Source organism: Vipera ursinii (genome assembly GCF_947247035.1).
Source record: "Vipera ursinii genome assembly, chromosome: 3".
Classification (NCBI taxonomy): Eukaryota; Metazoa; Chordata; class Lepidosauria; order Squamata; family Viperidae; genus Vipera; species Vipera ursinii.
In genome coordinates, this window is record NC_139516.1 from 171,083,598 (window position 1) to 171,107,855 (window position 24,258).

General features: G+C 35.8%; 1 protein-coding gene across 4 annotated transcripts in view; it reads left to right on the forward strand.

Annotated features, from left to right (window-relative positions):
* Positions 1-24,258, forward strand: part of DTNA (dystrobrevin alpha) — a 131,539-nt gene that overhangs the window by 75,009 nt on the left and 32,272 nt on the right. The window contains exons 7-14 of one of the 4 annotated variants that reach the window (XM_083360757.1): positions 197-302; positions 1,943-2,109; positions 3,697-3,821; positions 6,814-6,891; positions 8,363-8,452; positions 14,727-14,804; positions 15,757-15,849; positions 23,493-23,580. In XM_083360757.1, the coding sequence (XP_083216883.1) occupies positions 197-302; positions 1,943-2,109; positions 3,697-3,821; positions 6,814-6,891; positions 8,363-8,452; positions 14,727-14,804; positions 15,757-15,849; positions 23,493-23,580 (825 nt within the window). Of the gene's footprint in view, positions 1-196; positions 303-1,942; positions 2,110-3,696; positions 3,822-6,813; positions 6,892-8,362; positions 8,453-10,860; positions 10,886-14,726; positions 14,805-15,756; positions 15,850-23,492; positions 23,581-24,258 lie in introns of those variants that run through there. The other 3 variants (XR_014492262.1, XR_014492263.1, XM_083360756.1) reach the window with 3 other exon arrangements.

Here is a 24,258-nt window from a genome sequence, read left to right on the forward strand (position 1 = left end):
AGTTTGGCTGTGAACCTACAACACATTTGAATTAGTGATGTCTTCTTAAAAGGGACTTCTGGATTTTAAATTACCTTAAACAACATCATAAGTGAATTATAATTTAATTGCTTGCTTTTCTCATCTACAAATACAGTATATTTTTCTCATCCCATTATTTGCTAATGTTTTTTTCTTGCTTTGTTTATTTAAACAGAAAAAAGTTACACTGAATGCTTTTTTGGATACTCTTATGTCTGATCCTCCACCACAATGTCTTGTCTGGTTGCCACTTCTACACCGACTGGCAAATGTTGAGAATGGTATGTAGTTAAAACATGAAGAACAACTGAGATAGCAGTAATAATTCTGGCTATCCTTAATTCATCCCATTCATGATGATTCGTAGAAGAAATTAAATTCCTTCCACAATATTTGGGAAGAAAAGTTGTTTATTTATTGGAGCAAAGGGTATATTTTTCTTACTTTAAAAAAGCCACCATGCTGCTACAAACATACCTGTTTGTGCATTTCCTTTCAAAAAACAATTGTCTAACAATGTAACTTTGAAAGAGAAGAAGACAGAGAATTACACATGCAATTACAATGATCTAGGAGTTTTTTTAAAGTAAGAAAAAACATACTAAAGAAACTTTGTCAGGTATTCTTCACTCCACTACTTTCTATCTGCATCTTTTTAAAGAGTCATTTAATCCTTGAAAATAAAGGAAAAATGGACATGCTCTTTTCCAACAGTATGTATATGATTATAAAGAGAACAGTTTTTATCCTATATTTACACTAAAAGCATGTTTCTAAAAACAAAACACAAATTTTATTAATTTAATTAGTTGCTGACATAACAAGACTGATCAAGAAATCTAGCAATGCATAGTTCCAACAAAAACCAATAATTAAATAAATATTAAAATACCAGTGCAACATTTTAAATGAAGAGGCAGAACATTTGAAGAGTGAGGGGCCAGACGTATCTCCAAATGGAATACATTACATAACTTAGGAGAAAGATTTCTACAGTATGTCTGAAAGTGATGGCATCTTAAGAGAGAGATGTAGATTTTAGCATGCAGAATCACAATAAGCCCTGCAAAAAGGTATGTGTTTAGTAATTAGGTTTTACATGTTAAAATTAACATTTAAAATAACTAACGTAAGTTATACCTGGAAAATAACAATCAGGGTGTGATACAGTTCTCATACTGTGCTGTGGCTGGCAACCTACTTCCTGTGCTTTGTATCAGTTCAAGTCTCCAGATAAATGTAAGCTTAGTCCCATATAGAATATATTGAAAGTCCAGTCACTATGCAAACAAAATAAGAACATAGCTGTAACTACCTCTGAGTTGGTGCCCTAGATATAATCATGGAAAGCCATTCCTTGGCACTATTCCATCTGGACTTCTAGCAACATTGAAAAGATTGCAGTTACTCTTTCAATGGGCAGGGAGTTCCATCTAGAAAGACTGAATTCAAATCACCATGACTGTTTTTCTACTACTTGCAGTTCTGTTGTCTTGTCTGGATTTAATTTATGGTCCCACGGAACTGGGGGGAAAAAGATTGTTTGGAATGTGTTTAAATTCCTATAGCATAGGCATTTCATTTCTGTCTCCTCTTATCTTTGTAAAACTGGTGTGATACACCAAAAGCAGCCATCTCCCAAATGTAACCATTATTCTTGCATCTTTGATCTATATCTTCGTTTCTTTCCAAGCTGAACTTAGTAGATTTCTTCCCCGAATATTTTCTTTCATATTTTTGCTGTAGTTTCCCTCTTAGAACCAGATGTTTCATTGAGAGAAAATTGCAATGATTTAGAAATAAATCTGATTTTGAAAATTATAATCACAAGAGGATGTTTCCAAGACTTCTTAATAGCTTCAGTTTTAACAGTATGCTGATTAATTCTTTTATTTGGTTTGAATATATATCCCCCCTGCAGTCTTCCACCCTGTTGAGTGTTCCTATTGCCATAGTGAGAGCATGATGGGATTTCGCTACCGATGCCAGCAGTGTCACAATTACCAGCTCTGTCAAGATTGCTTCTGGAGGGGACATGCCAGTGGTTCCCATAGCAACCAACACCAAATGAAAGAATATACGTCATGGGTAAGGGAAGCTTCATAAATTACTATAGACTGTTTGAACTTAGCAGAGATTTAGAAATGACTGAATTATTTTCCTTAAGATCACATATAAGAAGCTGATTTTGTTGCCAAGATACTAGAAGTTCCTATAATGGAGAAGCCCTGTCTGGGTTCCTGGCTCAATCAGTTCTAAAATGTCAGATGGGAAGAACTGAATAGTGTGGCTACTACCATCAATGTGGATCTGAGCAGTCTAACAGGTTAAACTAGGTGGATAACAGAACAGCTGCAGGAGGATCTTGGAATATAAAATTATTTCCACAGTAAGTTACTAATTTTTGTAGGACATAGTCAATATGTTGGCTTTTCTATTTGTTGCTTGCTATATATAATAATAAATTTATGAAAACTACTGCTTTACTACTAAACTCCATTAGATGTTGATGTAAATATATATGCTACATATTCAGCTCACTTGTTTAACTGCTCCTTAGCAGTTCACATTTTTCATATAAGCTCTAGTGCATGAACTCTACTTTATACTCAACTGAACGTATTCATATGGGCTTTCTCCATTTTCCACAAGTATCTAAAATTATATCTGTGATCCACTGTACTGCTAATATAAGCCACAGTTAAATTAATCTAATTCATTAGATTCAAACTTATATGTGGTAGACGTCTATGCACATATTCCTAGCAATTCTGTTAGATCAATAAGATTTGCTTTTAGATATTCAACAACTGCAGAATAATTAGGTTGCAGATTAAACTCTATGACAGAGAAAGCATTATGAAAATGAAATCTCTTTTGTTTCTCCACATCCTGAGATGATCACAGCTGTATTATTAGAAAGAATGCAATAGCCACACTAAAAATGCACTTGGACTTGTACTACAGATACTAGATAAAAATTAAAGTTTGCAGTACAAAAAGTGTGGTATAAGAAGCTGATGCTTCTTATTTTGTATCACAAAGAAAAATTAAAAACTGAGAATCTCTGATCGGGTGATTAGCAATACCAGTTAGATTGGTTGTTCAGCGGGCAGCGAATGAAAGATCTGATTCTGCTATGGCTTATGAGCTCTCACTTCTTAGTAGTAGAAATGTATCTTAGTAGCAGAAATGTATCTAAATGATGAGTGGCCGGTAGACAAGTAGAAAAATGTGGTTCTGTATCTCTCTTTTCTTCTTAGTTGTTTTATAATCAATACGATTAGCTTCCAGATCTGATTTTTTATTAGCAGTTATTTAGAGATTTATGCTTTTAGAAAGATGAAGTTTCATGGCAAGTTTGGGTTTCACTTGTATCCTCTGCATTCTTTCACAAAAGGAAAGGTGAAAAGTGAATTGGGAAATACTGTATCTATATTTATGCCAAATGTCCTTTGTAAAAGTCAGACCCTCTTTAAGGTCCATTGATAGATTTATAAGCATATGCTGATGAAATCATCCAGAACCACAGAATAAATGGACTTTGGGAGTTTATGCATGATAGTAACCAGCAGAATATTGTTTTGTTTTGTTTTCTTATCCTTCTACTGCTGGCAACAACAGTTTACAGTCCTTATTTATCCAAATTACCTTTACCTTTCTTGTTTCTCCCAGAAATCACCTGCTAAGAAGTTAACTAATGCACTTAGCAAGTCTTTAAGCTGTGCTTCCAGCCGTGAACCTTTGCATCCAATGTTCCCTGATCAGCCTGAAAAACCTCTAAACCTGGCACATATAGTGTAAGTATTTGCACGCTCTTTGTTCTATATGCTGTTTGTCTTCACTTTAAGGTTAAATAGAAAGAAACCACCTAATGTTATGATTTACAAAATTGCATTAATGCTATAATAAGTATAGTAATTGTAGAACTTATTCACCTAGGCGTAACTCACACTGACAAAAGCAGTAGCTAATTTTTAAAAGCTTTTAAAAACTAAATGCTTGAATTAAATCTTAAAATTACATTATTTTGTTGACAAATAAACTACAATTTATCATTTGGGAATTATCACTACACATTTCAAACTAATTTAATTTAATAAATTATAATTTTAATGCAGCACATACACATACATATATTGAGGATAAACAAAAGTGAAAAATAAACATTTTTCCAAAGTGAACATTATAGATACACATATACCACTTATAGGTAGCTACTTCCAAAAGACAATACTGTTATGTGTTATGAAATGAAATAACCTTTGTTATATGGAAAAGGAACCTTGATATTTAAAATTATTTATTCCTTTATGCAAGGATGCCTTAATTTTTGAAATATCTTTGAATAACCATTGTGTATCAAATGTTCTGTTTTTCTTTCAAGGAGTACATGTTGTACTATGTAGAAAAATTACACACAAGTTGATCCAACAAATGCTATAAACAGCAGTGTTATGACTTTTGTGTAAAATAAGTCAGAATTTCTACAAAACCTGGTATCTATAAACGTATTTAGAAAAATGCAACATTTTAGCTGCAGTTGTCTCATATGATGTTAGGACAGTAGCTTCCCTAATAGTTATTTATATGATTATATGATATGGTCATTATTACTGATAAAGTTGAGAATTGTGTGTAGAGAAGTGTGTAGAATAAGAAGGATAATCTATAGCATTTAACATATTTTTCTGTGACTATTGTTAATTATCAGAGTGTCTTATCTTGTTTATGTAACATATACTGAAGGAATTGAAAATACTAATTTATGCACATCAAAGTTCAAAGTAGTTTCATATCATTTCACAAATTGTTTTTGGAATTTACCCTAATTTCAATTGCAGTTCACAGCATAATATAATCCCTAATGTATTACACAATGCTTTGTATACTGCATAGGTGGAGGTCCTAATAAAAAAAAATCCAAGGCATTAATCTTCTAAAATAAATTCCATGTGGTTGTTTTTTTCATTCCCAGGCCCTTGTGTATCTCTGCCTATTTTAGTTTCATTACATAAATTTTCAACATTCCCACATTAACTTTAACTTTCCAATTGCCTCAAAATCTGTTCTAAAATGAAAGGGTAAGAATGGATGCCATTAGTATCGAGAACTAAGCTCCTCCTCCTCCTCCTCTTCCTCCTTCTTTCTGTAAAACTACCTATATTTTTGCATATTCCCTCACAAATTCACTCTGTAACATCAGAATTTAAACAAAAGTAAATATTATAAGCTAGGGAATATTTTGAAATGGTCTGAGAAAATATGGAGGACTACAGGAAATGGAAAGAAAACTCCTATTAGAAATCTCCTCAAATGACAAGAACAATGGCAAAAGTATGCAATTGTTCTGATTTTATAGCATTTGAAATACTCTATATGTAAGAACAATCATGTTATCCTTCAACATGGCAAATCAGCACAGTCCTTACTAATACTTTGTTTATAAGATCAGAATATTAGCTATAAGTTCCTCCACTGTTTTTTAAATATAAGACTGCATTTAACTAATAAGGTTCTCTTACTTTTATTTTGCCTGCAAAAGAGACACCTGGTAAGTAATACATTATCTCTTCAAGCATTTTAATGAGGAAGAAACAAAATTTTAAATTATTAATTAAAAGATAACCACCTGGGAAGCTCATACAAACTGTTGAATACTGTCTGCCTTTCAAGTATAATTTACATCAGTGGTCTTCAAAACTTGGCCCTTTTATGACTTGTGGACTTCAACTCCCAGAATTCCTCAGCCAGGCACTGATTTACATTTTCTAAAAAATAGGTTCTACTGCACATATTAATCAGTTGTATGTAATAACTACAGTACATATTTTTATTTTCTCTTTTTTGCTGTATGAATAAACTGCCTTAAAATATAGAAGAGATCAGATGATTAATTCAAGTAGATTCTGAAGCCCCTTTTTTCTGATAGTCACAAAGAAGGTATATTTCCAGGTATTTGGAATTTATAGGCTATTTCCATGTATTTAGAATTTGTAAGCTATTTTTGGTAACCAACTTTGCTCAAATTATAGTAATGGATGTCTGCTATATGAAAGATGTTACATATGCTGTCAGAAATATATTGACTTCTACATGGCTAAGAATACAATATTATCAGGAACCTTCCTCGCACAGAAGTCACTATCTGTGTAGTTTTTTTCCGCTGCAGAAAACTACTGAGTGGATGTCTTATGTATGTTGATGTAATTTGGAGGGAGATGGCACTTAATGGAAATGCTTATACCAGTATTTCTCAACCTGGGCAGTTTGAAAATATGTGAACTTCAACTCCCAGAATTCCTCACTTTACATCTTCAAGCTGTCAAAACTGAAACACTGGCTTAGCCTTACAGGATAAGTACTTGTCCTTTTGAATGCCTGATTAGGAGTTCAAAGTAGACCTATTTGGCCATTCAAAAATGGACAAATGTTCTGTCAAATAACTTAATGTCTTCTGAAGAAATTCAGTATTTTTAACTTATCAAACATTTCTGTGAGCTTTTTTGGAAAAATTACCCCCCCCCAAAAAAAAAAAGGAAGAACAAAGCAAAGAAAGAAAGGCTGCAGAGAATTTGCATGGGTGACGTGAAAAGAATGCATTTCTAACATTCAGCCTTGTATGTAAAAAATATAAAATATAAAACTTTTGCATTTTTAATGTAGAAGAAAAGTATAATTGCAGGACATCCTGCAGTATTATTGACTGATCACATTCACGTTTTAATTTTTTTATTTCATGCCCTGTTGTTTACAAACAAGACATTTTTTGACTTTCTGTTTTCTTTCAAGGCCTCCTAGACCGGTCACCAGCATGAATGACACAATATTCTCCCACTCTGTTCCCTCAGGAAGCCCTTTCACAAACAGGTGAGTGGAATTTTTTTAAACCCATTGCATATAATTAAATCCAGGATTGTTTTATTTTAATTTTAAATATTACTATGAAAAGACAGTACAAAGTAAGCATAAAGGTAAAGGTAAAGGTTCCCCCGCACATGCGTGCTAGTCATTTCCAACTCTAGGGGCCGGTGCTCATCTCCGTTTCAAAGCCGAAGAGCCAGCGCTTATCCGAGGACGTCTCTGTGGTCATATGGCCGGCATGACTAGACGCCAAAGGCGCACGGAACACTGTTACCTTCCCACCGTAGTGGTCCCTATTTTTCTACTTGCATTTTTACGTGCTTTCGAACTGCTAAGTAAGCATAGTACCCTTTTATTTATTTTTTGTTTAAAATAAGTTTTGGTGATTTGCATTTCAAAGGCTAATGCAAATACTGAACTTCTTTTTTAAAATGGAAACTACTGTGGTGTAAACCCTGAAAGAGATGTAGATTTTGTAGAGGAAAATCCTCTATTTCTTCCCCTCTGAGAAATCGGAGGGGGGAGGGGAATTCAATTGAAAATTCCAGTTTGACCAATGTGTAATGGTGCCTTCATCACTTTTAAATATTGGTTTGCATGCTGCATCTCTTGTTACCTCCCCAAAAGTTAAATGAAACTCCAGGACACCAAAGGGTTCTCTGTATTTGCTTTAAAGTATAAACAAATAAAATAGTTCAGGTTTTTCATTCATCCCTGAGGACAAGGAAACACTCAGATTGCCTGGAAATGACACTGGCCAAATCTAAACAGGTTTTGTGTTAATAAATATCCACAATCAGGATTAACAGATATAAGACTTCAATGATAGGATAACTAGTTCAAATTAAGTGTCAGCTGGATCCCATAAAAAATCCTAATCTCACAATCAGTCTAGATGGCATCTAATCATTCTATGTAAGTTCTGCGGAAAACTATATGTGTGTGCCATGTAGTTTAATATTGTAAGCCATGTTTGTTATTTTGCCCAGAATCACATTGGTTGTACAACACTTTGTGATTCTATCATAAACACAGTAAAAATACTGTATAAAGGCATATAAAATCATAGTCAACGTGCTGTGTGTTTAATTTGCTTATTGGAGTTTCTATGAAGAATATGTAAGCTACCCTTCTTTAATTATTGGGGCTTCACAAATCTCTTACAATGGCAAAACTCTTTTGTAAGTTGTATGAGTGTCAACTGATACCCTATGATATGATAAATCAATTGTTGGGATTTTTTTACACTTAAGACTATTTCTTCTCACTCAGTGATATAACTAGTAGTATCTTCTAATTATTTTTATTCCTAGGTCTTCTTAACTTGAATTACATGTTTATACGTTATTATTTAAAGGCAGTAGTCTTTCTGCAGTGGAACTCAATTGGATGCATTAAATCCCCATCATATGTGTCCCCAATGTGTATTTCTGCATATACATCCTGTTAATGAGGTTTCATTGTTTAACTCCTTCAGGTTACTTGAGAGTATAAATATAGACAGTCCGGTGGTTGATGAGCATGCTATTATAAATCTGTATGTAAATAAGCTACACAACAATTCACGGTCAGTATGAGAGCACTAAACTACTAACTGATGTAGTTTTGTAACCTGTACACTAAAACCAATATGTTACACATTTGTCATTTCTTAAGAATACTAATCAAAGAAGTAGGCTTTTCTTTTTAAAATAAAGAATATTTTTGTAGTTTGAATTGGGCTTCAAATTAATTCCATGTTAATTTGAAATTTCCAATGTTTAACTTACACTTTGTACAAAGTAAGCATTCAAATGCACAATGTAGTTAAAATACTGTTATTAGCAGATGCTAGGTATGGGTAATTTACAGTAGTTGTTATTATTATTGATAATGGCACAACATACACAAAGGATTTGGGTTTGCTGCATTCCAGGAAGCAGCTAGGTTTATTACTGCTCCATTGGCCTCTCTGTTGCACTGTGACATCCTTGCCTGAGCTACTGGATTTCCTGGCTAGCTTGGCAGTTACCTCCTCAAGAACCATGATTGCTCCATCAATACAGCCATGGACCTGTCCTAAATTATTGAGTGACTAATCCTTGACAGACATCACACGTGTTCTAATTTTTATTTCAGGACAGTTGGAAATTGATCTAAAGACATTTTCACTCCTAGGTAACATAGTCATATAACCCTCTGATTGCTTTTTAGTACTCCCCTTCCCCATATGGAGGTAGGATATTTTCAGTCAGTCCACCCAAAGCTCCTAATGGACTCATTAGGGTTTCAAATAGTATTTGAGGTTTTGCCCAAGAGTCTGATGGGTTGTCTGATTAACCATGATGGGTTAATCATGGTGATTAATTGGAACAGGTGGATGGCTGAAGCCTTAGATTAGATTGTTCCTATGAGGAACTCCAGGAGCTGAAAAACCAGAGAAGTGTTTTCAGAAGAGACAGAATGCTATTAGAGGAAAATGGAGAGCAAATACAACCAAGCATATGTAATATTAAGGATAACATCATATTAATAAGATTGGTGAAATATAGTTATTTCTCTTCTCTTGTCATATCTCCTGTTAACAGATCACTACCTTCTTTGCTTATCCCACTTTTTGATAGGCAGGGATGAACCACAAGAACATCTTTTGGGCCCCTGTGAGGAATACTCTAGATATCCAGTGGATAAAATCACTCAGATTTGCTCAAAATTGAACTCTAACCAGGCAAACATAAATGAGATAATAGAAGTATGAACTGGCCCAGTTAAGTGGAACAAGTTAGATCCTGTGACTTCTGAGGAAATGGATGAACTCTTGAGGCTTGTCAACCCAACTACCTATTTATTGCCTTACCTTGCCTCCCATGTTTTCTGAAGGCTGTTTCAGAGGGGATAGATGGTTGAGTCAATTTGTTGACATCTACATCCACAAGATGGGGTGGTTCCACCTGCCAGGGAGTGGTAGTACTTCCCCTTGTTAAGAAGACATTGCTAAATCCAACCTCCCTGGAAAATTTTCACCCATTTTCCAACCTTTTATTATCTGTACTCTTTTCAGTTAGGTTTCAAGTTGGGATATAGAAACTGAGACAGAACTTAATGACTTATGGGAAGGCTGGGATGGTGATCCTACAAGCAACCTGGCCAACTGTAACCATTCACAGAGAAAGGAGGAGTACCACTATAATACTGTGTCCCCCATTCTATATCCTGCAGCTGGTTCAGACTGGGGCTTTTGCTAATACCAGTCAGATTATCCTTCTGAACCAGCTGCAGGGTATGGAATAGGAGATATCTGTTATAGTGATACTCTTCCTTTCTTTGTGAATGGTTACAGTTGGTGTTGATAGGAGGAGGGAGGTTGACTTCCAAAGCCCTAATTTTGTGGAGTGACTCAGGGGTCAACACTCTTGCCCCTCCAGTTTAACTTCTACCTGTATTCATCAGTTGGGGGTCAGGTATCATCAGTATATAGATGGTACCCAGTTATACAACTCAACCACTAGCAAACAAAGCAATGCCGTCCAAACTTCTCCAAGTGCATGGGAAGCTGTTGAGATATGAATGAGGATGAACAGGGTTATGCTCAACCCTAAAGTCTGGATATTTGGTCCTCTTGGTCCTAAGAATTTTTCTTGACTCCTACTATGTGAATTTCACTGGTTGCCAAGTGTGTTGCTCACCTCCCGTACCAGCTTTCAAAGTATCTCTAAAAACTTTGTTATGTCTTTAGGCCTGGTATTATGCAGGTTGGGCAAGTCCTCTTTTAGTAATGGATGTAGTGGTTGTATGTTGTGCTTCTTGGTGGTTTCTCTCCATATACTTGTTTTTCTTTTATGCTTGATTTTATATTGTTTTATATTTTATTGTGTTTTGTATAGCTGTCCAGAGTTGTCTGAGTGTCCTAGAAATGTAGTAAATAAATATTTCCCCCCTTCAATTATTCAGTTTGATTAATCCTATTAATGATGTCTTTCATTTTACTTCCAATAGTTATTTTCTCAGAAGAATTCCCAAGGTACAGGTCTTATTCACGCATGCAGCAATTATGTTTAAATATCCTCAGTGTCCTACCTTTGAGATTCTTAGAAATAGCTGGCCGGGCATTCTTGCATGATGAAAGTTTGAATATACTGACCTGTTGATCTAATGTGCTTACCTGTACAATAAGTGTTCTAAAATCTATTCATTTTTCAAAGAAACATATAATACTCCATGTGTGAAATGTGCCTGATTTGAATCAGATTTTATAGATATTTCATAAAGTTAAGATCACAATTCTATATATTTTTAACAGGGAAAATGTTCATTAACTATATAAATTTACTTCCAAATAAACTGGTACAGGACTGCAGTATCAGTAAATCAGTATGCATTTTCACAAATGACATCATGAATATAATTTTTAAAACATATATGGTTATGAAAGAATGTAATATATGTAGATTCATTTTGTTGAATCTTTCTCCATTCTCATACATATATCCAACTGTATTATTACATATTGCATCAAATTATTCATATTCCTACACACCTCACAGCCATCCACAAAAAAAAATCAAATGAAGGAACAGCCTACTTTCACATCGGCTAAAACAATATAGGCAGAATTCAAAGTACAGTGTAATTTGTTCCGAGTGTCGAAACAACACACACACACACACACACACACACACACACACACACACATATATATATATATATATATATATAATAACCATATTCTGAATTTAAAAAAGGAAATTTCAGAAGCAGTAAAGTGGATCTTGCTGTTAAGTGACAAAGCAAAGAGTCTACCAGGTTTGCACTTAAAAATAAATGAGAACATGGTGAATGCATTTAATCAATTTCTGGTAGATACTGATCACCTGAATAATACTTAATGAATTAAGCCAATTCAGTCTTTGCAATCTGATACTCTTCAGCAGCATTCAGAGCAATTCCTAGAAACCCCAGCTGCCTCCATTACACCAGAAGGTTATGAAGTAGAGCAGGAGTAGCCAGTCTTCAGGCTTACTCCTTGAATTCTCTTTTTGCAACCTTTAGATTATTTGTGCATTATTGCTAAAACTTGAGGGCATACCTTCCTGTCCTTTGAAATGGGAAATTGTTGAAAAACGTGGTATAAGCTCCCAAACAGACATATCAAAATTAAAAATCAAATACCTTCCCCCAATTTCTACTTGAACCCACTGATACAAACACCCAACTGTAATTTAGCTGTTAGCTGATGCTGAGAAAATAGAAATTTGATCTGATTCCATTTCAATCTTCTGCAATATTTCACTTTATTTTGGGTCCTGAAATACGTTTTAAAAATCAGCTTTATTTGTATGATGCAAAGCCTTTAACTAGTGCAATCCTGGGTTAGTCTATATTGCTCCCTTATTGAAACATATAATGACTTGTTTCCTCAAGATTTATATAGATCTCTGGGACAGTAGGTTTCTTATTTGAAAATAAATATTTTTACTAGAAGTGTTTGAAATGAAATCAGATAAATGGCAAGCTAAAACATATAGATTAGAAAGTATTTTTCCCTTCATGAAAGTTAAATTCTCCTTTAATTCATGTTATTTTAATTCCTGTACTTCATATATATTTTGTTACTATGTATGCAGCGGTGGGATTCAAATAATTTAACAATCGGTTCTCTGCCACAACCCCAGCTAATACTTGGTGGCCTCCTGTATGCACCAATCAGGAAACTAGAGAGATAAAGCATTTATTCCTAAGTCCTGCATCCCCTCACCATGCATGGTGCTGCTCTCGGCCTTTTTTGCTCATTGTGGCAGCCACCAGCAGTACAAACAAGTCGGATGGCAGTCACTGCAGGGTGCAATCTATTAAACCAGAGGTGTCAAACTGAATTTCATTGAGGGGCGCATCAGCATTGTGGTTGCCCTTGGGGGGGCAGGTCAGTATGGCCAGGGTTGGCATGGCTGGGGTGGGTGTGGCCTACTGGGTGGGTGTGGCCAGCTCACTGTCGTTTGCATCAGGGGTGCCTGTGGAGGACTGTGCAGGACTAGGGAAGATTCGAGGGTCTCTTGCAGAGGGGGGATGGGACCGGGGGGGAGTGCCAAGGCATGGTCCACTGGAGGAGCCTCACTGTCCCTCTCAGGCCATGCACGGGGGCTGGACGGTGCTCCAGGCTGCCCGGAACCCTGGGCAACAGAGGTCAAATGCCCAGCCCAGCCCTCAAGCTCCTGTGGTACCTAGCCCAGCCCCACTTCCCCAAGGGGGCACCCATCTGCACTTACCTCCTCCTCAAGGCTGCTGCTGCTGTGCTTGCTCTCCTTGGCCAGGTTACTCATGGTGGGTGCAAGAGGGCAAAATGTGTGGGTCAGAGGAAGGCCCACTCCCTCTCCAGGTGAGGAGACCCGACTTTGTAATTGGCTTTGTTAGCAATAGGATGGGAGACCCCCAGGATAGATCAGGAGGAGGGGGCAATGGAATGGTGAAAGGGCAGCACATGAAAGAGATGAAATCTACCATGTTGAAGAAATGTATGGAACCTATGATATTCATCAGCTATATAGAAGCAGATTCTATGTCAAATTCCAAAAGGACTGAGATTTTAAAATGTTTTCTGCTAAATTTCTAAAGTAGGATTTAATAACACCGATCATGTTTTTGGTTAGATCATCTTAATTCACTTGCAGATTTTGGCTATATTGGAAATCTGATATATTCATACCAGAAAGAATTAGCCCTTAAACACTAGCATTTATCCATAGCATAAATGACAAAAGGATGTCCTACTTTTGTCCCCTGCACATATACAACTTCTGTTCAGGCTGAAACTTGCTTCATGGTATTTGGGATCATCTTCATCTCCTGAATTAGATGTCAGTGATATGATGATGTGGATGAAAACTTAAGTCCACACTTTTATATTAATGTAGCAGCTGCAGATTGAGTTGGGTTAAATAAATAAAAAGTTCCTTTGGGACTAACTGCATTGTGGATTAGGTAAAGTTTTTTCCCTTTATATCAACTTCTGGTATTATGTTTTAAACAGAGGAATCCACAATTTTGAATGACATGCAGTCATATATAGTTTGGCTATAATACACATTATATAGCCAGTAGCTGTCACGAAAAGTCTGGTTTCGCACTGACAAATAGGAATGGAGTAAAATGAAACAGGGACAAGTTTTTATAATACATTTCATTTGAAATATGTTTTTAAAATCCTTTTAAATTATATTTGTTCTCTGCATTAAGAAATGAATTTTTGGCTTTTGAAGTACACTTTAACATAAGACTTAAAATGTAGTATTTAACTATCAGTGCAGAGATACCTAAATAAATATACTTTCCTAAGATTAAAATCTTCATTAAGTGCTTCTTCAGTTTCATGTAGTTTTTCTTGAATATATCCATGTGGGAAGATTATTTTTCTGTGGTAACAAAAAGAACTGTGTTTTTATTGCATTCTCATGCTTCCTACAGAAACCCTATATTTAAAATGATTTTTAAAGTGTTAGTATTTTTCACTTTTGTTCCATACAATACCTAGTTAGCAACTCTTAAAATATTTTTTAGAATTTGTTTCGATTTAAGTACGTTATTATCAAGTTATTCCAAAGTTGTTATCATTTAGTGGGCAGGGCATTTAAAATTGTGGAAAATATTCTGTAGCGAAAGTGTTGCAAGTTATTTTACACTTACGCAATATTTACTTTCTATAATTATAGTTTTAGATTGCAATCCTGTGATGAGGTATTTATATTGTACTGGGAGAAGCATTCTTAGTTTTAAGTAGCTATTCATAATTTTTATGATAAATTACTTAGGTTTGAGCTAGTGAATAAGTTTCAGTAATAGATATCAATATTTATTGTCTTATTAACTAGCTCATCTTACAAGAATAATGAAGTAGAGCAGGACAAATTGCTGGCTAGGGCTGTTCCAGTTTTTTTGAAAGGCAAAGGGTAAGTTTCAAAAGGCATTAGTAGCTTATACTAACACAACTAAAGCAAATGCCTTTTCCTTTCAATATATTATGTATTTTACTAAGAATATAAGTATAGATAGTTTTAATTACCACACCAGAGGAATTAGGTGTGTTCACATGCACACATTATAAAATTTTAATGATTTTTGAATATAATCTCTTAAAATATAATTCTACATTTTGCTGTCTATTTATGCGGATTTCATATTATGTGTTTATCTTAAACAGCTAATCTGTTTTTGCAATTCAGTAATGCAATATACTGTTCCTAGGACTCTGTCCTTTTAACCTGCATTTGGAGAAATCATATATTTGTTCCTTCCCATAAAAAATCTTTTCCATTGAAAACCTAGCATATCAGCGAGATGAACCACCTTTAACCTTCTCTCTGGTAGACTAGGTTGCCTTATGTAAAGAATATTTTATGAGCACAAACCTCTTCACATGTAATCTTCTGCATGCTGTTTGAAAGTTTTCATTCCTGGAACCATTTAACATGACTTCTCTGCTTATAAAGATTAACACTACAGTAAAATATATGCTATCATTGAAATTGCTTCTGAATATATTTGCTTAGGATTTGCAGATAAAATTAGCAATTTTTGTAGGATTTTTTTTTACATTATGCTTCATAGTAGCACTAATCCTAGGCTAGTTTGTGCACATTCTTGAGCATCACTGCCCTATAAAACTTTGTAGGTGGTCTGTATGTACTGTACTAGCAAACTGATACCTTTGCTCTATAGGCCCACTGTCTTAAGTTCTGTCCTGAGCTCTACCTGCAATGGTTGGGTTTGGTAACAAACTGAAGAACATTTGACTACGCATTTGTAAAGTCCCATTTCGCACTCTTACTTGCTCCTGCTTTCTCTGTTTTATTTCTCTTTGTCTGTCCGGACTGCACCCTCCTCCCCTCAACCCTGTTTCAGGTTACAGTATAGCCTCGATGTTGCAGACAGGCTGGCTGATGAACATGTTCTCATTGGGTTGTATGTCAACATGCTCCAGAACAACCCTTCACGGTTAGTGCAGGCTGGGTGCCTTGGTGGGGTCTCTAGAGAAGAGGGACACAAGCCTGATCATCCAAGTTATGGCAGAATGGAGATTCCTCAAGAATGGAGCAGATCTGAATTGGCTAAATTGGTGTCCTCATTCCTTTTATTACAACAACTTGCTAAATTTCATAAATAGTTGCCTTGATTAGAATTATTGCCATGAATATTGATTTGTATTTGTGCTCATGATGCAATCGTTCATGTATTTATAAATATTATATTCAATGAGACTCATTTATCTTAGTAACATACTAATTGGGGTACAAACATATGAGACAGCCTAGGAATTTTTTATATATTCTGAGTACCCAAAAATATTTGGTTGTAGCTCCCAACCCCTACAATACTTGCTGCCAAATTGCAGCTTTTAGTTTTTAAAAATTAAGATGTTAAATTTACAAAGGATAAATGATTAAATAAGGAATAATTATAATTATTCCTTGAGCATTTCATAATATTAACTGTATTTTACAAATTTAATATACATTTAAATTTTTATTTAGTCCTAGTACTTACTACTTTACCCTGATCCCACTTCCTTTCTTGAATGTATCCATTCATGGGGCAACTATAGCTGTCAGCTCAAAAAAGTTTTCAAACTCCTGGTCTAAAAATATTGTGCAGCACACTCTTTTTTATATGGGAGTGACTTCTAAGCAAAAACTTAAAACCTTTGCTGAAAAACCTGAGTTAAATACTGATTCAACATACAAGTGTACTTGGAGAATTGTGGATCAAACTGTTAATAGTAATGTTACTGATAATTGTTTAAATTGTGTTTTTAATGTGCAAGTGGTTATTTTCCACTCTTTTTGTTACTTATGTTTCATTTTAACTTTGCGAAAAAGATGTAATTGTTGATTAGGCATCTAATAAGCACATGGCTTAACCAAGATTTTTGCCTATTTCTCTTAACCCTAAAATTATATCAGTTAGATTGTATTGGATTTCCTCTTAGCAAAAATCTGTAAGGGAGTGTTCAGTTATTAAAAGTGAAGTAAATCAACATCAATCAAAGTGGTACTTCATCATGGTCTCTGTGATTCACACTGTTGATCTATGTGTTTGTATACAGTCACACTGAGACTCTTCTAGAGTTTATAGAATTTATTGGTGGGACTGTACAAATAGACACAATCCCAGCTTTTCTGTTTTTCAATTGTCACAACATCAGCACATTTGTCCTTGAACTGATCATCAAATTTATTTTCTCTCCTCTCTTCTTTAAAATACTTTAGAATTGTGTAAGGATACCTTCTCCTTCCATGTCATCTGTCTTTTAGTTTTATATCCCTAAGGATTCTTTTTCAAACTTACCACTATTGCTAGAGCAAATTATCTCCTTCAGATAGGCATAAATTGACTTTTTTAACCTTGGTAACTAAGTTGCCTTCCTTCCAGTTGACTAGCCCAGTGACTTACACAAAAACAAGGTGGTACAAAGTCCACCCCTTTTTTTGCACTGTACTTTATAGATTAGGGTTTGGTCACTCCAATTTCATCCTGAGATTCAATGTGCTTGGAAGAAACAATATCCTACCTCACCAACTCAGCCATACAGAACAGGCATAGTATAAAATGTGTCACGGTGGCCATCATCAAATCACCCTGGGGCAAAAAGTCTGTTTGCAGTACAGCCCACCAGGAACATAACGGGATCATCTGGCACCATTTTGCCTGGACCAGTGTTTATTTTTGGTCTTTCAAGGCCATATAAAATATGTGATTGTTCTCGTCAGCATTAGTCCAAATGCATGGTGGCACTTTGCTATAAGATAGCTGAACATCAGTCTGCCTTCAAATTTATATTCATTGCATATGAGCAGCAGCAACATTTGCAACATTCCTCCAAGCTATATTCCCAGGAGTCAGCCATCCACTCTTATCCAGAACATTAGATTGATTACCTCTCCCAGAGAGCTGCAATCTTTGGAAGGGCAATACTCTGTATGGTCATTTTATGAAGATTAGATTTTCAGGTAAGAAGCATGTTTTTCATGCATGACTGTAAATCATAGAAAACATGATAAAAAAGTTTGGATATTTAGCTGTAATTTTCACTTTATAATAAAATAAAAGGTTATTGAGAGCATATGAATCTCTCAAGAGCTCTGGAGGAAATGGATTATCAGCATACTTTTATATCTGGATTTTGTCCTGCACAGTATGGAAACAAATCCACACCGATTGTTCCTATGGAGGATTTGTGGCAAGACTGAGATAAGGGAAGGATGACTGTTTGATTTCTCAGAAGCCTCCATGTTATCCTCAGAAGCCTTCATGTTGCACATATAGAACTGTGTGCAAGAGTTAGAGGTAGAAGGCACTGCTCTTTGATGGTTCTCTTTTTTCCTAAACAAATCATTTCAGGAAGGTGAAGAAAAATCGTAGCTTTCTTTCTATTGGTATGTACAAGAAGCTGCAGGAAGGTGAGGGGAGACAATCTATTAAGTTGAAGTCAGGAATCATTAATATGCTGAAAATACTCGCCTTTACATCTCAGCTACCAACTGAATAGAAGTGCTCCAGGGTCCAAATGCTGTTAGGATCTGGATAGAGACAAACATGATTAGACTTAATCCCAACAAGTAGTATAGAAATATTGTGATTTCAGATAAATTTGATCTTTAATTCTGAATAGGAACATGTTTTGCCAGTCAGAATTGGCCCATAAAATAAGGTCCTTCTATTTTCACAACTACTCCTTGATGAGGAGCAAGTAGCAGTTATGAGAGGAGATCTTTCACACAGCTCTGTCTTGTGCATCAGGTATAATCTTTCCTCAAGAAGTTGTCCCAGCTCACTTTTACTTATTCTTTGGTCACCTGTTGTTCGGATTACCACAATGCTTTTACATAGGACCAGAGCTTTTTTTCTCATAGAACGCTCAGAACGGAGTTCCGGCACCTTTTTTGGATGGAACCTTGTAGGGTAGGCAAGATGGGCTGTATGACATGTGTGAGTTCCGGCACCTTTTTCTTTTACAAAAAAAGCACTGCATAGGACTCCCTTTAAAGCGGCTCAGACAGATGACTATTAATCAGTTCAAGAGTAACTGCTATGAGAATTGTACTATTTACCAATTTGCTTCCTGGTGCAATTTAAAGTCCTGGTGTTGTCACTTTCATAGCACAATGTAGATTAGGACCTGTGTATCTGTGGAGCCATGTATTCTGCCCATCTATTAAGATCAGTAAGAAAGCACTTTATCCCAGGCCCTTTTTCAGGGAGTGTAATTTTCATGACCCATGGCGCAAGGCTTCTTCAATTGCTGCTCCCAATTCTGGAACACAATTCATTCAGTTATTAGATTGGCTCTTGTGTTCCTGAGTTTTCAAAAGATCTGCTTTTTGCAGGCCTTTGGGACATATTGTTATCTTGTTCCTGCCTGCAGAAGAATTAACTGCATGTGATTTATTGCTAATAATCCCCGAGATCTTTGGGCTAATATTTTTATTTATTATTTTTAATTGGATTGTTGTATTGAATATGTACATCACTAGGAGTCTACTATGATTGGAACCCAACAAATAATCAGTGAGATAGGCAGACACATATATTTATATCTGTATCAATATCCTTTATCTATCTATCTATCTATCTATCTATCTATCTATCTATCTATCTATCTATCTATCTATCTATCTCTATATTTATATCTATATATCTATCTCTATCTCTATCTATCTATCTATCTATCTATCTATCTATCTATCTATCTATAGATATAGATATAGATATATAGATATATAGATATTCTATATTTCTATCTATTCATCTATTTATCTTTTCCAAGTCATATTGTGGTCCAGTATGTAAAGTCAAAATGCACTGACTTCCTTAAAGAAATGCTATTGGGTGAAATGAGAAATACATATTCGTAGAAATAAACAGCACAAGAAGTTCAGAATTTTGTATATTATGTGTGTGTGGGGGGGTGTTTGAATGAACTGAAAAGCATTAAGATATTTGGATCATTCTAAGATGTCAGGAGAAAGTGGCCCACTGTTACATGTTATTTACCAGCAGTTGCACCTGAACATCAGCAAGACAAAGGAGATGGTGCTAGACTTCCAGAGGAAAAGAGAGGAACCTGCCCCACTTTACATCGGGAGGGGGGGCTGTGTGGAGAGAATTTCCTCCTTTAAATTCCTGGAAGTCTACCTCTGTGAAGATTTTACCTGGAAAGTCAATACAATCCAGGTGGCCAGAAAGGCCCAACAGAGACTCCACTTCCTCAGGGTCTTGCAGAAGAACAGGGTAGAACAATGGCTAATGACCTTCTTTTATAGGTCTACTATAGAGAACATCCTCTTGCACTGTATTGTGGTTTGGTATGCTGGCCTGACAGCTGCAGATAGGAAACTATTACAGAGGGTGGTGAGCACAGCACAAGACATTGTGGGCTGTCCCCTGACACCACTGGATGACATCGCCAGGGCTCGCTGCCTTGGAAGAGTGAGAAAAATTCTCAGGGACAACTCACACCATGGTCGGTACCTCTTTACTCTCCTACCATCGGGTAGGAGATACAGCCATACCAACAGGCTGAAGAACAGCTTCTATCCATGGGCTGTCAGGCTCTTAAAGGGGAAATAACTTTATGTATGATTAACTTGCGAGGCCGGTATGTTGTGCAATTAGCTCACATGGTGTAACAAGATGGTGGATTTGTTGTCACTGTGAGTTGTGGGGGGGGCACAAAGGGAGGCTCAGCCAATCTCAATGTATACATGGTTGTACTTTGACAATAAAGGTTCATACATTCATTCATAAGAACTCAGAATCTTAAAATTTTCAATGTGTGGAGATCTTTTGCTCATTTTATTCTATTGATATATATGGACAAGTGGTTATTTGGGAACCTGATGGTTTCAAAAATAACATAGTTTGCTTCAATTTGCTTTTAGCTGTTGTTTTTACATTGTACTTCAGAGCTCAGTGCCTTGTATTTATTAAAGTGTGGATGTAATTTACCTCCCAACATATCATGACACATTAATAGACCTAAATCATCTGAACTGATTTAAAGCAAATTAGTCCCATTATGTAATCTCACCATTGTATCAGTTGAGAAATAACTCATTTGTAACCTTGTCTTTTTTGTTGTGTGCATATCACAGCAGCATTTTATAATTTCCCACCAAACCAAAGACAACAAGATAAATTCACATGTTCAGGGGTCATGGCACTAAACAAGAAATAGACTACTTTTATTTGGAGTTGCGGTATTTAGCTTTTCCTGCTTTATCATTCCATCAAGCAGTCTTTTAACTTTAAGAATTATGTGGATAATCTTTGGTCTGCTACTGTTTTTTTGCCCTGAAGTATCTGGCAGTAGTGGCAGTGAAGTTGTGATTCTTTTCCTGATCAGGTTAAAATGTAGTATAATTACTACATCACTGAATAATTGCATTTCCTTTTCAGCCTAATGCATTATTACATTCTTTTTATATTTTAGGGAGCTTTTGGATAAAAAAAATACTCTACACAACCCTTATTTGTATTCTTTTATCTATCTGTTAATTATCTGTATGGGTGTGCATGCCCACACAATTTAGGCAGATGTGTTTTGGGGGAGAGGTGATAAATAATATCTTACTGTAGAGCAAAATGTATCCCACAGCCTATATCTATATTCTCCATTCAGAATTTTCAGTGTTACTGCACCTGCTATTTAAAAGATTAAGAAAATGTTATTTGCGTAACTTTGTCTAGTCTTAGGTTTGGAGCAGAAATGTTCATGTTAAATATGTTACTGTGGTCACATAAACTTCATCTGCAACATTCCCTGACACCTTCCCACAAGTCAATGAGGAAGGCTGGGAAGCTTACAGGGAAAAAGGTCAGTGGGAATCACAAGATTGTGGCTGGATGGCAGGAGTGCAGCAGAGGTTTGGACTTCCATTCTCTGTTTAGATGAGGAAATATATCTGAAAGGATGACCCAGTGGGTTACAGGCTGTCTAGTATATCATGAAAGCTTCATCACAGGTATAGGCTCATTAGCCTGAAAGTAATGAGCAATAACTAAAATGTAATAAAGTTATTCCCCATTGTTACAAAGAAATATCTGTGTTATTATCTTTCATAGTCCTTACCACAGTGGCACACTAGAATGAAAAAGCTAAAAAGGGTGAAATGAATCTTTTAGTTTGTTTAAATCCAAATTATCATTGTTAGGCTTTAATTTTCAGAAAAACAAGGATGCCTTGATTTTAAAATTTTGCTAGGGGAGGGGAAAATATTTGCTTTGAGAAATAGAAGTGACAGAATTATTTTAAGATTAGCAACGGTGGCAAAAGTGCTAAGTTACAACTGCCTATCCAAATAGACTCCCCCTGGGTGTGTTGAATGCGGTGTTTATTTACTTATTTACTTATTTATTTATGTCAAGTGCTTTTATGTTGCTTCAACCAACACAAATGTAAAATAATGTCAGGAATGTAATTAACAATAAAAAATAGGAAAGTCCTAATACAGGTAGTCCTCTACTTACAACAGTTCATTTAATGACCATTCAAAGTTACAATGGCACTGAAAAAAATTGACTTATCACCATTTTTCACACTTAGGAGCATTGCAGTATCCCCATGGTCACGTAATTTACATTTGGATGCTTGACAACTGACTCACATTTATGGTGGTTGCAGTGTCCCAGGGTCATGTGATCCCCTTTTGTGACCTTCTGACAAGCATAGTCAATGGGGAAACCAGATTCACTTAACAATCAGGTTGCTAATTTAAGAACTGCAGTGATTCACTTAACATGTGTGATAAAAGTCGTAAACGGGGCAAAACTCACTTAACAAATTTCTCACTTAGCATCATAAATTTTGGGCTCAGTTGTGGTCGTCAGTTGAAGACTACCTATACATTTGGATTCTGATATGGTTCAGTCATCCAGGAGTATACACAAAAAAGTCAAGATGATGGCCATGACAATACAGTTGAATCTGCATTGTGTGTGTGTGTGTGTGTGTGTGTGTGTGTGTGTGTGTGTGCTCGCACTCAAGAGAGGGAGAGAAGAGAATCAGACAGACAGATAAACATGATGCACATAAAAATAGGTGGATCTTCAATCACACCATTGCAGCCACAATCTTGACATTTTTAAACCATACCCTGTAGGCATCCTTTGACGCAGCAACCTATTTCCAGCAATAACCACTCAAAAACTTTTGACTACCCTACTGGGGTTGACAAAAAAGCTCCTTTTTTAGAGGCATGCTGTTTCTGACTATGGCAGGTAATTTTTGATGGCATGATTGTAGCCTTTGGTTAATCTAATCACTATGAAATTGTCTAATCCCTTTCTAAAGTTGCTAAAGTCAGTAATTTGTATCCTCTTTTTCAGCTGGGAACTCCTCACATTGCTTAGTTTTCTTGAATTTGCTATCAAACTATTTCACTTGATCTAGGGTTACAGGGTTATATAAGAATATAGGATGTCCATTTCCCCCATCTTTTGCATGATTTAATTAACGTCTATCATGTCTCCCCTACCATCACCATCACAGATATCATTTCTCTGTAGACGTTAAGGAGCACTGACCTCTTAACTTTTACATTAATGATTATTCATTCGTCCTTTCCCTTCTCCTATTACAGTTTACTGGAAAACCCGAACCATCTTGATGAAGAACATAGACTGATTGCCCGTTATGCAGCAAGATTGGCAGCAGAGACTACTTCATCAGTAAGTAATTTTAATTAGGTAGAGAGATGTTTCATATATATATATATATATATATATATATATATATATATATATATATATATATGTATGTGTATATATATATATATATATATATATATATATATATATATATATATGTATGTATATGTATATGTGTGTATATATATATCTATATATATCTCCCCTTCATGGATTACTGCCTTGTCGTGGCGAAGGGGCTTGCGTAATTCAATGAAGCTATGAGCTATGCCGTGCAGGGCCACCTAAGACGGACAGGTCATAGCAGAGAGTTCTGACAAAACGTGATCCACTGGAGAAGGAAATGGCAAACCACTCCAGTATCTTTGCCATGAAAACTCTATGGACAGTACCAAAAGGCAAAGCGATATGACGCTGGAAGATGAGCCCCTCAGGTCGGAAGGCGTCCAATATGCTACTGGGGAAGAGCAGAGGGATAGTACTAGTAGCGCCAGAAAGAATGAAGCGACTGGGCCAAAGCCGAAAGGACGCTCAGCTGTGGATATGTCTGGTGGTGAAAGGAAAGTCCGATGCTGTAAAGATTTTTTCTCCATAGGAACCTGGAATGTAAGATCCATGAATCAAGGAAAGCTGGACGTGGTCAAACAAGAGATGACAAGACTAAACATTGACATCTTAGGTATCAGCAAACTAAAATGG